Source organism: Lycorma delicatula, chromosome 7 (assembly GCF_047948215.1).
Source record: "Lycorma delicatula isolate Av1 chromosome 7, ASM4794821v1, whole genome shotgun sequence".
Lineage (NCBI taxonomy): Eukaryota > Metazoa > Arthropoda > Insecta > Hemiptera > Fulgoridae > Lycorma > Lycorma delicatula.
The window spans coordinates 141,603,606-141,621,869 of NC_134461.1; the positions used below are offsets into that span (position 1 = coordinate 141,603,606).

Genomic DNA, 18,264 nt, shown 5'->3' on the forward strand with positions numbered 1-18,264 from the left:
TTTTGTTAATTTTACTTTTACTTTTCAAAAGTTTTTACTTCGAGGCCCCTGTCAAAGTGAGGCCTCAAGCAGCTGCTTGTTTTGTTTTATGGTAAATCCGTCACTGATACGCTAACGCTATCTCGTGCGGAAAATGCTCAATACTTTTTAGATTACCTATTATAAAATATTCAAAAAATGTCGCACAAGTAAACAGATTTGTAATTGTTTTAGGGTGTCTGATTCGTTACATGTCTACGTTACAAAACTAAGATCCTCCTCCCAATTTCTCCTACACAAATTCTTTTTCGATGCGTGAAAAATGTTACAAATATTCTAGGTTATGAATACATACAAAATTGTAATAAAATATTAGTAATATGTTATACATAAAATATTCAAACAATAATTTCATAAAACATTAAAATACTTTACAAATTAAGAACTTAAAAGTACTACTCTTGAAAAAGTCGTTTTTTAGTGTTGTTTTCTAATTTTCAGCAATAACAAAAATGTTCAAAAGAGTTTCTTTAAAAAAACGAATTTTAAACACAAGACATGCAGAATTTTATGTTAAAAAATTTCAAAAAACAGTTTGTTCTTACAACTACGTCGTTATAATATTTAAACGACTGGAATGTAAATAAAGAAAAATATCTATTAGAAAAAAAAACATTAATATAATTCAAGATAAGTTCATAAAAAAAAAACCATCTAGTTACAAACCTAAAAAAGGAATATTATTAGAAAATCACAGTAAACAAAGAAATATGTTAAAAAAAATAAACTGTACAGACCATTATTAATCAATTCCAGATTTCTTTCATGCTGCTGAAGAAACGCTTCTTGAAGTTGTAATGGTTGTTGGTATCCATAAGCAGGCTGCCAATGATTCGTTCCAGAATCAAGCTTATCGGACCAATCAAACGCCATATCGTTACTCATTGTCACGTGACCACGTCCGATAAACCAATCACACTACTATTTAATTAGCATCTAATTTTTTCTGCATGTAACTAAACAATTAAGAGCTTAATAACGCGCTAACTTGATTACTTTATCTTTTATTTTACGCAAACGCACATTCCTTCTTCGTTCTCAACAACTAAACAAATTTCGTTCTGAAACAAAAATTAAATACCGATATTAATTTCTTTTAAAAAATAAATTATAAATTAATAATACTAATCTGATAATATTATCGTAAGTGAAATATGTATAGGAACAAAACAAATAAATAAAATGAAGAAAAACGTCAACTTCTAAAAGGTTTTCAAATTACAGTCAAAAATTACGTTGTAATTTTTCTACGTATAACAATAATTTTGAAATTCCTCACAATGAAATACAGAGCGATTCAAAAAGGACTTCACAACTTTGAAAGCATATAAAAATTTCTTGAGGCAATTTACAGATTCGATTGTGGTCTCATTTCATAGCAAAATGCATAGCTTGACTCACATAGTTAATTATTAAAGAATTCGAGCACCAGCGCTGTCACCAGTGTCATTAAAAATGGATACGTTTACTAGTGCGGAATGTTAAAGACATTTACTGCTGTCTGTATGTTTTTGTTCACTATTTGCAGTAAGTAATAGCAGTTCAACGTAAATTTCGTAGAAAGTACGGTAGCGAGCATCCTAGTAGGCATACTATTTACTCTTCGCACCAAACCTTCGTTGATACAGGCTGTTCTTCCAGGAGATAACCGTAAATGGTATCGTTTATCTGGACGCGCTTCAAAATTTTCTAATTCCTCAGTTAGACGATGATGACCAAGATGGACACCATTACTATCAGTAAAACGGGGCACCACCCCATTACCACTTAGAAGTTGAGATTTTCTTGATATTCGGTTCCCAGGTCGGTAGATCGATCGTGAAGATTCAATTGCATGGCCGCTTCGCTCCCCAGATTTGACCCCGCTAGATTTTTTCTTTTGGAGTTTCATTAATGATCAGGTTTATGTACCGCCTTAGTCTGCCGATCTTGTTGAGCTGTCTTCGAATTAACGCTGCAGATGCAGAGGTAACGCTCGTCTTGTTGAGTACAGTCTGGAATGAAATCGACTTCAGGTGGGATGTATGTCGTATTACAAATGAAAGCCATATCGAAGCAAAGTGAATGTTAGGTGACAAACTTGATGTGTTTTTCTATGAAATGAGACCTGAATTGAATTTGTAAGTTATCTAAATAAATTTTTACATAGTTTTACATTTGTGAAATCCTTTTTGAATCACCCGATATAATTCCATCATATAAAAAATCTGATGTGGGCACCACATGACTTCCTTGTACGCCTATTAAATTACACATACAATTTTTTTAAAAAGAAAACTACATAAAATTTTATTTCATTAATAACTTCTGTTATATTTTCTTATTTCTTTTTTTTTATTATTTAATTTTTTTTACAATCGGAGATTAATAAATCAATATATTTAAATTAAAAAAAAGGAGATTAAGTCTGATTCGACTTCGACCGATGATTTGGTTTCTGTGTACAGTGATAATGTAATAAATGAATGAAACGTCCGAAAATGGTGTGAAAGGATTAGAAATAACAGAATTAATGTGCACGATGAAGAACGTTCGGAGAGCCCTCAATAATAACCGAGGACTTGTTGAAGCGCGTCGATGAAATCAGAAAACATTTCATCAGTCTTTTCTGATTCGACCGATGTCTCTTCGTCTTCTAAGATCCAAATATTTCATAATTAAAGTTTCGTTTGGCTGTAACTCTAAAACCAATAAAAATAAATACCGCTAGTGATATATCCTTGAAAACCTCTCGATTAGGACGTATTACTGCAGTTAAGAAAAAGTCCAAAATCCAATTTTCTTTTTGGATTTTGGGCTTTTTTGGATACTTTTGTTTCAGTCGATTGTAATCAAAAAGGGAGGTGCACACGTAGATGTTACACCAGTCCTAAATACAAAATTTCAACATTCTACGGCTAATCACTTTTGAGTTATGCGAAATACATACGTACAGACGTCACGCCAAAACTAGTCAAAATATATTCAAGGATGGTCAAAATGGATATTTCCGTTGAAACCTGAAAAACGAAATTTTTCGCGATTACAATACTTCCTTTACTTTGTACAAGGAAGTAAAAATAGAGTAAAGAATTATTTTCAAGAAGCAAATATTAATAGTAAACATATATTTTCCCTATTCCTGACTCTACAATATTAAAAATTACAAAAATATTTGGTGAAATACAGAATTTTCTTTTAATTGAATTCCAAAGTATTTATATGAATACGGCATAGTTTCTATATGAAAAGTGTTAATTACATTTTATTTATATAAATCTTTTTAAAATAGGAAAAGAAGAAAAAAATAAAACCCTTCACAATCATTTTTCTTCACTGAAGACTGGCTAAATATGCTCAGATATTCCGGAGGATTTACAACCCGTTTGTTTGCCTTTGTTTGATACTGATAGTAGGAGATTTTGCACAACTACAGTGAAAATTTCCCCACTCCGATTTTCCGTTTCTGCAAAAGGATAACTAAGTAAATAACACTACTAAATAAAAAAATTAAAAAAATCTTATGGAATGCTACAAAAAAAAGATATGCTAAAACCGAGAGATAAGACAAAATATCGAAATCTAATTAAAAATTAAAAGTAATATTTACTTTTTTCTATCTTTTTTTTTATAGCTGTATAAATAAAAATATTTTAATATGATAAAGATTATTGAATTTAATTATTAAGTGAATTAAAGAAACAGCAGGAAAAACAAGATTATAACTTCAACACTAGAAACAATCGGAATGAACACGTATTATTTTCCAATTATGATGATACAGATATCTACTCCTCATATTTATTATTACTCAGCATTCCTGTTACATTTATATTATTTTATCCTACGTGCGAAGAATTGCTTAAGATAGTAATATAATTGTACATAGAATCGATGTAAATTGTGATGTCTATATACCATTATACTCATTAAAACAATTTATTAAAGCTAAAATTACAATATATTCGAGACAACTTCATTAATATTTTTTTTCAGAATATAGAGAATGTACAGGTTATCTCTAAATTAAAGACAGTTTCATGGTAAAAAAAAAAATTATTCTGAAAACTTTATAAATATTTTTTATTTCTCTTAAACTAAATTTCTTATACTATTTCTCTATACAATCGCCACATGAATTGAGACATTTATCGTAGCTATACATTAGCTTTAATATACCCTCGTCGTATTCTTCTGCCGCCATTGTATTTAGCCACTAACAGCATTTTTAAGTTCATCGTCACCCGCGAATCGCTCAAAAATTGTTTCAATTTCCCAAAGAAATGGTAATTAGAAGCAGCTAAGTCCGGATGATAAGGTGGGTGATCGTCAATTTCCCATCTAAATGTTCTCAGTAAATCACATGTCCGATCCGCAACATGTGGACGTACATTATCGTGCAGCAGGACACGCCCACACCGCCGATTTTGAATGGTGCGCCGTAACTTACGTACAGTTTCGCAGTAGGCTCCTTCATTTATAGTCGTTCTACGTGGAATGAAATCGATCAGCAGTATGCCAAACCGATCTCAAAAGACTGTGGCCATCAGTTTGGGTCCAAATGGCTGTGGCTTGACCTTTGTCGGTCTGGTTGATGATTGAGGATGACTTCCGTTTCCTCTCCGGCGTGTAATGCGAAATCCACGTTTCATCGCCGATAACATTGAATTAAGGAACTCATCACCTTTTCCTGTGAAGCGCATTAAAAATTCCAAAGCAGATTTCGGATTTTTTGTGACGTTCCGTTAAGACGTGCGGCACCCGACGTGCACAAACCTTTCTGCAACCTAAACGGTCATGAACAATGCAACCAATAACATCTCTTGAATCAGGAAAAAGAAGAGCCTGGTTGGAAATCGTTAAGCGACGATCTTTTCTGATTTCATCATCGACGGGTTCAACACGTCCTCGGTGATTATCGAGGGCCATCCCGAACGTTCTTCATCGTGCACATTAATTCTGTTATTTCTAAACCTTTCAAATCATTTTCGGGCATTTCTTTCATTTATTATATTATCACTATACACATCAACCAACTGCCCGTGAATTTCAGCCGGCTTAACGTTCTGATGGTTTAAAGAAGGTATGACTCCACGTATTTCACTGTGGGCGGCAACATCGATTTTCCTACTCATTTCATAACGTAACATAACTCACACGTAATCAAAGATACTACAACGCGACAACTTACAGATAACAATGCACTGTGTACATTACTAACGTGGCCATGAACGACACAGGTTCGCCAACCTTAAGGAGGGAAATTTTCCAGCGGTCTTTACTTTAGAGGTATCCCTTCTAAATCGTTGGCAATAAATTATTAATTCAGTAATTAAATTAGTTCAGAAGTAAAAAACTTACATTCTCAACTTCGGATACTGATGTAAATATATTTTTTAAACATATCAGAGCGGTTCACAACGAATGTAACAACTTTTACGATACGCTCTACTGGTGAAAATAAAGAAGAAAGTTCATACAAACATAGGTTCAGAAACGCTTCGTTACTGAATAACGGCTGGCGAAAAATTTCGCCCTGATTTCTGCACCTTCCGTTAAAATTAAGCCGAAATGTAATTATTGCAACCAGAATTAAATTAAGAGGTAAAATTAAGTGAGTTTATATGAAATTTGACTGAAATATAGAAAAAGAAAAAATCTCTCAGGCTGTATTTTTAGTAGTTTTCGAAAAATCTGAGGTTTAAGACAAAAGGTTGCGGTCAAAAAACACATTACTTTATCCTACCCTACTAAAGGGCATTTGTATGTGTATCTTTCGGTGGGTTTTTCAATTCCCCCTTAGCATAGTACCGGATCGGTACGATCGCTAACGGAAAATCTCTATTCGTTAGTACATGTCTCGTGGTGGTCAGGCGCTTACTTGTTATATTATTATATATCAATATATCACATATATATATATATGCGAAATTTAAATTAATATATATTTTTCTTGTTCGAAGTATAAGGAAGTACTGTAACCGCGAAAAATTTCGGTTTTCATATTTCAACGGAAGTATCCATTTTGACCATATATGAATCCGTTTTGAATAGTTTAGGCATGACGTCTGTACGTCTGTACGTTCTTATGTATCTCGCATAACTCAAAACGATTAGCCGCAGGATGTTGAAAATTTCGATTTAGCAGTGTTGTAACATCTAGTTTTGCCTTTCGATTGCATCGACTGGACCAAAAGTTTCCAAAAAAGTCCAAAATCCAAAGCAATAATAAGTCCTCATTAAGAGCTTTTGAACAATATAATAAGTATATAATAAGTAAGTGGTACTTATTTTTATTGTTTCCGCAATTATAACCAAATAAAATTGTAGTGAATGAAATATTTGGATCTTACAAGGAGAAGGCACATTGGTTCAAATCCGACTTCATTTCCTTTTTTTTAAACTTTTTTTTTTAAATTTAAATATATTGATCTATTAATAATTATTAACTTCTGATTTAAGAAAAAGAAAGTGCAATAAACAACAATTCAATAATAACAATAAAAATAATCAGAATTTATTATTGAAATAAAATGTTATGTACTTTTAAAAATGTGTATATGTAATTTAACAGGCGTACAAGGAAGTCATGTGGTGTCTACATCAGATATTTTTATTTATGTGATTATTTTTCTTCATAAAATAATGAACTATAACCAAATCGTAGGCAACGGAATGTACCGATCACTAGCGAAAACCCGATTCGTTTGTATCAATTTCTAGAATTAAATTTCTAATTTAACTTTCGTTATATCTATTTTAAATATTCAAAACAAAATATTTTTCCACAAGAGGTAATCAATTTTGGAAACCTAATAATTCCATTCCGAGACGCCGCCCGGAGGGCGTACCTACGGCACGACTCCTAGTATTTGGATAAAAGAACTTTAGTTAAATGGATAATAAAACTTGTTGAAAATTTGATTCTGATTAAAACAGTATAAGTAAGGTCCACAAAAACGAAGTAAGAATTTCGAGGTTTATTAAAAATAAAATATATCAACATGTTGGTAATTTTAATTTTATATTAAAAGACTCGAAATAAAAATTAAAAAAGAATGAAAATTTTTGTCGATTTAAAAAAAAATATAGTAAAAAATAAAAAAAATATTAACCCAATTTTTTTTTTTAAATTTTAATTTTAATATTGACCACGGAAAATGAAAATTTTTCACAATGTTTAAAAAGAACTAATTTAATATTTAAAATAAAGGTACATTGACTGCATCAAAATTTATTTTATTAGTAAGTTTATAATCTCATCGTCTTAAGTCCCATCACCATAATACGCAGGAGAGCAAGTGTTATAAATAATAAAAACAAAGCCATGCATGACAAGTGTTTATGAGCTAAGATCTGAAGCCAAAATCATAGGATTTAATTACTCAATTAAAAATCATAATCACACGAATTAAATTGGTGATAACAAATAACAAAACAATAAATTAAACATTTTATTTTTAAATACATACATCCGTATTGTTCATACAGGACTTCAGCTTAGCTATGTGAACAATACGTATTTTGAATACGTATAGACTGTATTGTAATACAATAGTCTGTATTTCGAATACATTTAAAACCAACGATATGAAAAAAAATTCCATTACTTTTAGAAAATTCGAAGACTAATGTGTTTACATTTGCTAGTTTTTAGGATCACCATTAAGAAAATAAACTAAAACTGTTATTTATAGAATAATCAAAGTAATTCATAAAACAATAACCATCATTACTTTAATTTATAAATCCCTGAAGTGCATATTTAACTTTTCAAACGATAGAAATTGGTCTTTTTTTCAGCAGCGATTCTATATTTATTTAATGTCTAAATTTTTGTCTACAACTTTATTTTTCTTTAAAAAGATTAGATGAGATAATTTGATGAGATTTTTATACCCATATGATCATCCTTTTACCATCCGATTAGATAGAATAAAGAGTCTAAAACTTTAAAAATTAAAATTATTCTGTTTGACGAGTTTTGAATACTCGTCAAACGGACATTCTCAATGAAATACTGGGACACTACCAATTACACAATGAAAGTCGGCAAGGTGGAATCACATATATATATATATATATATATATACACACACAATTTGTAATCATTCAATTAAAATTCATTTAAAATTAAATTTTCACTTGACCCATAGTTAATTGATCTTTCAATTTATTTGAATTTGTTTTGATAAAACATTTCAAAATATATCTAACATACATCATATTTTAGTTAATTTTATAACTATTTAAACAAATAATGCTGTAAAAGAATCTGTAATATATATTTTTTGTAATTATTTTTACAATATTTTTTCCCGACTTCATAAGAAAGACTTCATTTTTAATCAGTTAAAATCACTGTGTAACTGATTGGGATAAATCGTTTGACACTTACATTTTAACAGTTCGTTGAAAAAAAAATCAAAATTGGATTATAGCATCTATTAACGTCCGTTTCCATTAGATTCATCCTGAATAAAAATTTCACAAGAAAAAAGAATATGTATATTTTCCTTTAATTTCAATTGATAATAATATAATTATGTAAATTAAATACATATTTCAACCCTAAAGTGCGAAAATATATAAATGAATGACTGGTTCGTGTGATATTTGTAAATTGTAAAAATAAGAGCAGCTTGCTAGAATCTACGCCAGCAGCTGCGTCCGTTGTTTTTGTTAAGTTATAGAATTCCGGGCCGAAAGATGTTAATTAGAATCAAACTATGGAGTGGTAGGGGAGATACTATCAAGGAGTACTTAGCGTCTAACTATAATAAATGTATTGGTCGAGCCTCGAAATATCAATTTTCCACATGGATATACTATCGTTAACTATCTTCTCCACTCAGGATATGGCATTATCAATATTTAACGTGCAATATACGTAGATATAAATAAGGTCAGATCTACATTTGAATGGATTCTTGAAAAAAAGAAGCTATTCGGACACTTTTTCTAAACGATAAAACTTTTAGGCGAAAGTTACGTATCGGGACTTACAGCCGAAGAAAGATAAAATGAAAATATCACCGTGCGTATAAAACACACGATTAATTTACACTAGTAACTTTTGGAGTAATGGGTATGGACGTAAGTTCTTAAACGTTCGTAGCCTTAAACTTACAAAAAAATCGGGTGGGGCTGTATCGGGGCGCCCGGCCGTTGGTTTAACGTGAAATATTACAGACCTTGGTTGAAATTCCTCCTAGCTACAGACCGACCAACTTATATGGGAGAGCCACCATCGTATTTTTTTTAACAAACCGGAAAGTTTCCAATGGAAAATTTTAGTTTTTTCATTTAGCCAACTACAGATAAATTGGTCGGTCTGTATGTCAGCTAGTCACTTTTACTGAATTGGATTGAAATACAAACGAAACATTGGCGGCGTACTAAATTTATTTTTAACACAAAACGGACATTAATGGTACATGATATTTATTTCGACTAATATTTGACGACAATTTTGTTCAACATCGGTCTGTGATATGAGAAGTAAGAGACATCAGGCATAATAAACAGCGGTAGAGGTGCTCACGCCGTCGGCGTCGTTCACTGAGCGCAGCCACAGCGCACTGTGGCTTTGCAACGCTCCCGAAGCAATCTCGCTTACTCGGCACCGGACACTGGGATACCTGTGCGTGACCCATAACCTCCCCTTTCAAACGATATGCGTAATTCATATTTCCGACTGGCTTTTGTGCGAGATGAGGGTGACATTGAATTTTTATACATTTTACACGTTTACTTTAACTTTTTACACATAAATATTGTCCAAAATACATTTATTATTGCTTAAATCAATCAATCTCGACAAACTCTAAACACAAAGACACGAATCACCGCGCTATCACGTCTAAGTCGTGAGCTACACTAAATGGAAATGAGCGAGAGCGCCAGTTTTGGCCGATCTGTGTTGTGCCCCCTCCCTGCCAACCCGCTTACCAGTGACGCAAACTCAAAGTCGTATCGGCGAGCTGTCCATTTAAGTTATAAAATGACATCGCATTTACGTTTCTGAAACTAATATTTCAGAAGTTATTAAGGCAAGACGATTTAGACCTTTCCGTTACACTACAAATTTCTGTTCCGGTACCCATATGGTTCGGTGTGACTTTCAAGACGTTTCACGTCAAAAATTTCCACAACTCTAAGTTAGAAAATTTTAAAACTCATCTACGTAATTAAAATTTTGGAAATTATTTCAGAAATTCATTTAGAAAGAATATCGAATAGTTTTGAATTCATTAACATAAAAGCTTCCGTACCGATAAGAATAAATGTCATTTAATTTAGGGATTACCAAAACCGATGTATAATTAAACGCGATACATCGAGTTAAAGGATAATGTGACATGGAAGGAATGAACTAAAAGGTATTTAACATTTTAATTACATCTCGACTAGACGCGACTAGACGCGATGGAAGTACGTTTAGATACGAATTTAGAGAGTAGGCCGTTGAAATAAACCTAAGAGAGAAGAACTACGATACAAAAATAGATGAGGCTTAAAATAAAGAAGAATTGTAAAATATATGACCGTGAACTTTCAGATTACAAGCAGCAGAGATGTCCAATTCAATTCAATTCAGTACAATAAAAGCAAAACCATTTGACAAACCATTAAGTTCTATGAATTAGCAAACAAGACGACGCAGTTAACAAAAACTAACATTCAAGTATCTCAAAATTAAAAAATCTTTTTGTTGGAACACAAGCAATAAATTTTCTCACGACCAAATAAAATTCTTAAATAATAATGCAGATTACAATAAAAAGTAGAAAATATGTTTTATAAATGAACTTCAACATTATAAATAACAATGTCACATAAACAAAAACTTACAAAATCGTGTGGGCAAACAAATGATTCTCAACCAGAAGTTGGAACAAGTAAGATTTTAAAAATTAACAAATAACTTTATTTATTTATAAAAAATTCCTACTTTACAGCTAATTATTACTAAATATAACAATTTCTATCAGAATACGTAGACACCATATGACTTCCTTGTACACCTATTACATTAAATATATTTTTTATTAGTATTTTTATGTTATTATTCAATTATTATTTATTGTAAAACTTTTTCTACAATAGAGGACAATAATTAATAATAAATCAATATATATATATATATATATTTAAAATATATTTAAAAAAAAAGTTAAAAAAATATATGTAAATGAAATAGGATTTGAACTTCCCCTTGTCAGATCCAAATATTTCATTAATTAAAATTTTATTGGGCTATAACTCTGGAACCAATGAAAATAAGTAACACTTATTGTATATCATTGAAAAGCTCTCAATGAGGACTTATTACTGCAGTTAAGAAAAAATCCAAAATCCAATTTTTTGTTGGATTTTGGGCTTTTCTGGACACTTCTGGCCCAGTCGATTGTAATTAAAAGGGAACTAGATGTTACAACAATCCTAAATCCAAAATTTCAACATTCTACAGTTAATCGTTTTTGAGTTATGCGAGACACATACGTACGTACAGAAGTCACGCCGAACTAGTCAAAATGGATATTTCCTTTGAAATCTAAAAACCGAAATTTTTCGCGATCACAGTAATTCATTTACTTCGTACAAGGAAGTATAAATTAAGGAATGGCGATCTTCTTTTTCTGTTCCACCAGGAAGAAGCCTCCAGAACCACCGTGTAAGATATTATTTCAGAGGATGATATATATGAAGTGTAGTCTTGTATAGTCTCAGGTTGACCATTCCTGAGATGTGTGGTTAATTGAAACCCAATCACCAAAGTGCAATGGTATTCAAAGTCCATGATTCAGTATTCAAATCTACAAAAAAGTAACTGCCTTTACTAGGATTTGAACCTTAGAAATCGCGACTTCTAAATCAGCTGATATGCGTTGGCGAGTTCGACCACTAGACCATCCCGGCAGGTAGGAATGGCAATTTAAACATGTCAAAAGTTTTATTTACACTTACTTAATGAACAAGAGTCGCAGTTGTCTACAAACCCCTATAAAATAAGGCTGCACAAAATAACAGAGTCTTCTGAATTACTGTAGTCATCGGACGTTCATACATACTCTGGCAGATTTTGCAATGAAAAAAACATCAGTTCAGAGTTAAGTATTTTTGTTTTGATGAAAGAGCAGGAGAAAACAAAAATGTCTAAAAATTCATGTAAAATTTATAGTTCACGCATGTCTTTTAAAGATGTGTATTAAAAGATATGGAAAAACGTTAATACGAACGATGAAACTAAAACTTTTTGAAATCAGAACAACCTATTTATTTTCCGATCCTAGAAAAAAAAGAAAAATTAAATACCAAATTTCATTTAAATTGACCGAGTAATTTTTTACAAGTCGCAAAATTACTTGATAATTTGAGATGAAAAAATAAAAAAAATTACTCAGAGAATCTTTAAAGAAAATATTTCATAACAGTGATTATAATATACTTTTTATCATCTTTTGAGGAGAAAAGTAATAAAAAAATTTATTTATTTTAATATTAATTAAGTAGGATAGATTTATTTAATAAAACTCTTTACCTCAAAGAAAGTTAAAAAATAATTTACACTAATAACAAAAATAAAGTATACTATTATTAATTTGTCATAAAGTAATATAAATTGAAAACCTTCTGTTCCTTAATAAAGAATCAAAAAATAAAACAAAACAAATTCATTACGTAGAGAACCGACATTAGAAAACCGTACTAAAGAATAAAAAATAATAATTATCAAAATCTTCTTAAAATTTCGACTTTTGAGATCTTTAAAAAAATTAAAAGAAACAACCAATCTGTCTACTTCAAAAAGTCGAGATTTAAAGAAGTTTGAATATTAATAGGTTTTTTACGTTAAATGCAATTTTTTGAAGTCGTTTTTATAAAATTTATTTAATATTTTTGGGTTATATTTTTACTTTCTAAATATTTATCCGATCCTGATAAAAGACCCGATAAAATTAAACGGGGAAAAAATTACTACACCTTTATAATAATCTTTATCAAAATAAAAAAAAAAGGAATGCAGATAAATAATTAAAAGACAACTACTGTGAGTGAGCTAAGGTTGTCTGAAATATGATTCGCCAAGATAGGCGTTTTGGCATAGAGGCCTGGTTAGCTTAGATATTCGCTGTTAGGATTAGAATGGATGTATGGGGAACTTTTAGTGATAGAGCTGCAGTGTAGAAGAGTGTAGGCTTTGACCTCGCTCCCGCAAGCGGATCAGAACGGAGAGAGAAGATAGGGTATGTTTTAATTAGAGGTTTATTAAATTTGTGAATCTGTCTCTCGATTGATTTTTAAGTAAATCAAGAGGAATTTCAGAAAATTGAGTTTTAGGACAAAATTGTAGTTGTTAAGATCAACACTTGTTTTTTTTTTTTTTTGTAAGAGGATAATATTTTTGGTGATTAAAAAACTTAAGTAATGATCTCAATGGATAGTCTAACTGAAGTTAGATGTAGGGAAGAATTTTTGTGTGTAACCTTCGGTGTTAGAGGAAGGTGGAGGTAACCGATTCGCGCTTCCGTGAATATTAATAATAATTTTTTTATTGCGTAAAAAAAAACCAGAAAATTGCATCACAATCGTCAACAATGATTAACTAGAAAGTGTGGTTAAAATTCTACAGAAATGATTTAAATTTTGAAGTCCTTTCTATCCAACTAACATATAAAACCTATCATTCATGCACAATTCACATCTTTTGACACCAGGCTCTGTCCTTATAAAATTTTGATTAATTATCCAGCGGCCATCCATGAACTCGTCAAGTAGGACGCCTTAGACACCAAAAGGCGTCTTAGTCCAGATTTAAACCGATGGGAATTTGTTTGAAGTCCTCTGGGAGCCTATTAATTAATCTGCCATCAAATTCCGACGGCAAACGTTCGAAAGCCATTACTCTGTGCTGTTGGACACGCAAGTTGTCCCTTCCTTTGGTATCGTAAAGATGTACACTCCGTCCGCACTAAATTGCATTTCGAACGGCAATACACCACAATCGGTTAATTTAATAGATGAGGGTTGTAAGTTATGATATATAGTCGTGTTTGAAAGAGGCCATACGAAGGCGATAGCACGTTGTGTAAATACACTGATGGAAATTTCTGCCGAGGTATTTGCATCGGTGGCAACCTGACAAGAGGCCAAACTGATAACTGTTGTGTTATCAAGTTTAGAGGGTCTAAAAGATAACCTTCGGTAATGTCTCATCAGGGCTAGGAATGGAGGGGTGATATGACACAGGGATCATCTCAAGGCGTCTTCCCCAACGGATGTCAGGATGTCTGAAATATGAGAAATAGATGAGATGTTTTTTACTATAACTTTCCCGGTTAGTTTTCTTGTCGTTTGAAAATGTCGTGGAAATATTTAAAATAATAAAATGACTTCGATTTTAATGTTATTACGTTATAACAATATGATACTAAGTAATGGTGCAAATCATTTATTTGACAGCTGCTATTAAAAGTCGAAGGTCCTGAGGTTCAAATCCAAGTAAAAATTTAGTTACTTTTTACGGAATTTGAATATTAGATAGTGGATACCGGTATACTTTGGTGGTTGGGATTCAATTAATTACACGTAATGGGCAACCTGGGTCAGTACAAGACTAAATCTAATTTACCTGTCATACATATCATCCTCATCTAAGTGGCCATGGTGGGGGGGGGGGGGTTACTTATTGTTCGTTGAACCTATTGCAACTCGCAAATCAGGAATAATAAATAAAGGTGAGGAGACGAAAAAAAATCATTAATTCGTTAATGTAATTGTTAAAATAAAAATAAAAATACATTGAAATTATTATATAGAAACAATTTTATATGGAACTAACATACTTTCTCTAAAAAAAAAAAAAATAACTACAAAAGGATAAATGTGACCGTTAAGCAGATTTAAAAAAATGAATCTATAATATAAAAAAACAGACACAAATTGAATTGATTTTTTTTTAATTTAAAAAGAACAATTTTACTAATCGCATATTAATGACAGTAATAAACTGAGTTTTCAGTTATTAATACTATTAATAACTAATTAACTATGATAACCTAAACAAATTTATTAAAATTTGATAAACTCAACAAGCATTAAAACTACAAAAAAATGGTTAAAAAGATAAATAATATAAATTAATTGAATAAATATTAATTTTATAATATAAAAAAAAATTAAAAAAGTAATAATAAATTAATAACAGAATTATCTGAAGGTTAATTTCTTATGTCAGCGACCGCGCTGATACTAGTTGCTAGCTACAACTCAACTGTTCTTCATCGTGGAATTCATTCGTTATAGAGATGGTCCGCTTCAGGCTGAATGTGAGTGGTTGAAAGGTGTATGTATGTACGTACAACAGAAGAACATTGACCTGACGACCCAGTTCAGAAGCATGCCTTCTAACTGCAGCCCGACTGCCATCGGTATAAATATCATCAACTAAGTTAATCATGGGAGACGAAGAGGAACCAAATAATAGAAAAACAACAGCACTTTGAATAACTGAGTAAACCTTATATAAAAAAATCAATTAAAAAAAAAAATTCAACCAAATATTATTGGTAATTAAGTGAATGCACGCAAAAAAATTTTTAATTAACATACTGGTTAATAATCTTAATAATTTTAGAGGCAAACGTCCTTCCACGACTTCTACAACACAAAACTCCTTTGCAAGAGTAGTAATCGGTGATAATCATTTTACCTTTTACTTTTAATATCAAAAACTGGATAAAATTAAAGAAAATTAAAAAATAAGATAACCAAAGAGAAAAAATTATACAATAAAAATGTGATGATCTTAACAGATAAATAACTGCGATTCCATAAATATTTATAAAAAACACTATCAAAAAATTATACAGAATGTTCAAAAAATGACGCAACCTTACGGAAGAATGTTTCCTTCTTTTGTTGTAAATTTAATTGAGGAAAAACGGGTTGCACAATGCAGCAGAGAATATTCATTGTTTCCAATTACATTAGATGTGTCGGTTATGCCCAGACCCAGAATGCCTTCACAGAAAAGTACGGTGTGGATGCACCAAACCAGTCTTACATCTAGCGGCTGTACAACAAGTTTCAAGAGACAGGGAATGCGACAGATGCAGGCAAAAGTGGTCGATCAATGAGCTGACAGCGGAAAAGTTGATCAACATGCAAGCTGCATATTCTGTTAGTCCCAAGAATTCTGTGCGCTGCCTATCTAGCCAGTCTGGTCTCTCCATTGGTAGTGCCCACACGACAATGCGCGTGCGTTTACAGATGCATCCGTACAGAAATCGTGTTGTTCACGAGTTGTTACCTGCAAACACTGGAAAACGTGTAACTTTCTATAAGCGGTTCACGACATCTGTAACGTCAAATTGGGAAGAACTCGATGACCGGTTTCGGTCTGACGAGGCACGGTTCCATCTTGATGTACACGTGCATGCACAGAATTCACGCATTTGGTACACGGAAAATCTACATCGGCTGGACGAGTCTCCTCTGCACGGACACAAAAAGGTGTTTGGTGTGCAATGTCATGCAGACAAATCTTCGTAACATTCTTTCATGGCACAGTGAACAGTGAGCGCTAGATACAGAAGGTGCAACATTATACCGGCTAGAGTATTTAGCCGGTCCGCAGGATAGGATGCATTAGAGGATGGGAATAAGACCGAATACCGGCCGCCGAGAGGTGTGGCTGGGGACGGTATAGCCGGACCTGGTCTCTCCTTTCTACGGTTTGAGGCAGGCAATGTCTACGGTCTATGACCGAGTCCCGCTCTCGGGCGGGGGGCTCGGGAACGACATAGTCGGGCCCGGTTACCGTCCGTTGGGGATTAGAGGCAAGCACTTAAAAGATCTGACCGGGGGGGCTGACCTGCCGTGCCGGACATACTGCCGGTGGGTAGGGAGGCCCCCTTAGAGTATAATGACACTCTCTCGGGCTGAGTTCTACTTAGCTGTAAATCCGGCTCGGGGAAGTAGGGTAAAAAAAAAGATCGGCTAGAGTACACCTGGTTTCAGCAGAACAATGCTACGGTTCATGAAGCCAACAAGACTATGATTTTCTTGGAACAGTGTTTTCACGGAAAAGTGATTTCGAATGGGTTGTGGCCTCCTCGGTTTCCTGATTTATCCTCTCCTGACTTTTATTGTGGGAATACCTTAAGGATATTGCTTACATAACTCATGCTCACACCGTTCCCGAATTGCAGAGCAAATAGAGAGATGAGTCGCTGCAATTCCTCAACAAACGTTGAAACATGTGTTTAACAGCAGGCAACGTCGTATTCAATTATGTGAATAGCATAATGGAGGCCACTTGCAGTAACTATTTGTAACTTACTCATTTTCCCATAAGTTTGTGTCACTTTCTGAACGCATTACATTTATAAGAGTACATTAGGTGTCGTAAACGTAGTAGTTGAAAACAACCTTGAAATTCACATTTACGTAAATATCATAGTCATTCAGAAGAGTAACATAACATTGCCGATCTCCGTGGTGGAGTAGTAAGCGGCGTCTTGGTCTTTAACCCGGAAGTCCCGGGTTCGAATCCGGTCAGGCATGGAATTTTTCATACGCTACAAAATTTCTATTTCATATTTCCATGCACATGCTGCAAGCTTATACGGTGAATTAATAATTTAAAAAAAAAAACAATGTCAGATTGAATAGGGAAAGTAAAGACTGAAGTGTTTTCTCTTTTTTCAATGAATTACATTTTTTTGTCATCAATCAGTTGAAGGCCTAATTCTTTCCTCCGATGCGTTCTATTCAAATCATTTAACCTCAACATATTTATATACTACATCCTCAATTAATTATCTGTTACATTAATTCCGATCTTTCTTTCTTTATCAGCTTTTACTTTTTATATATCCTTCGATCAATAAATTAAATAAATTTGAATACACGGTCCACCAATCTGGTTCGGCTTTTTACTAAGATTCTGCTAAAAATTTATCTCCTCTTCTATTCTTTCTGTTTATCTTATTCTCTACGTTTCACTGTCGTAAAACGGTACTCGACAGAATATTTTCAAAAATTTCTTTATTATTTTTTGTTTTTTTGTTTATATTTGATATTAACAGACTTATTTTCTGTATGAAAGCTCTCCTTCCATTATTACTTGTAAAGAGTGATAGTAAAGTCGCGCAACCCAAATTTTTCTGATTTGTAGGAATGACATCTAAATTTGTAAAAAACCATTTTAATTAATATAATTTTTTGTGTGACAGAATA

At 32.4% G+C, this 18,264-nt stretch overlaps 1 protein-coding gene across 1 annotated transcript in view; it reads right to left on the minus strand.

Moving 5' to 3' along the window:
• LOC142328395 (uncharacterized) overlaps positions 1-18,264 on the minus strand; it is an 885,003-nt gene that overhangs the window by 836,168 nt on the left and 30,571 nt on the right. The window contains exon 2 of the mRNA XM_075372101.1: positions 777-1,100. Within this exon, the coding sequence (XP_075228216.1) occupies positions 777-924 (148 nt within the window). The 5' untranslated portion in view covers positions 925-1,100. The remainder of the gene's footprint in view (positions 1-776; positions 1,101-18,264) is intronic.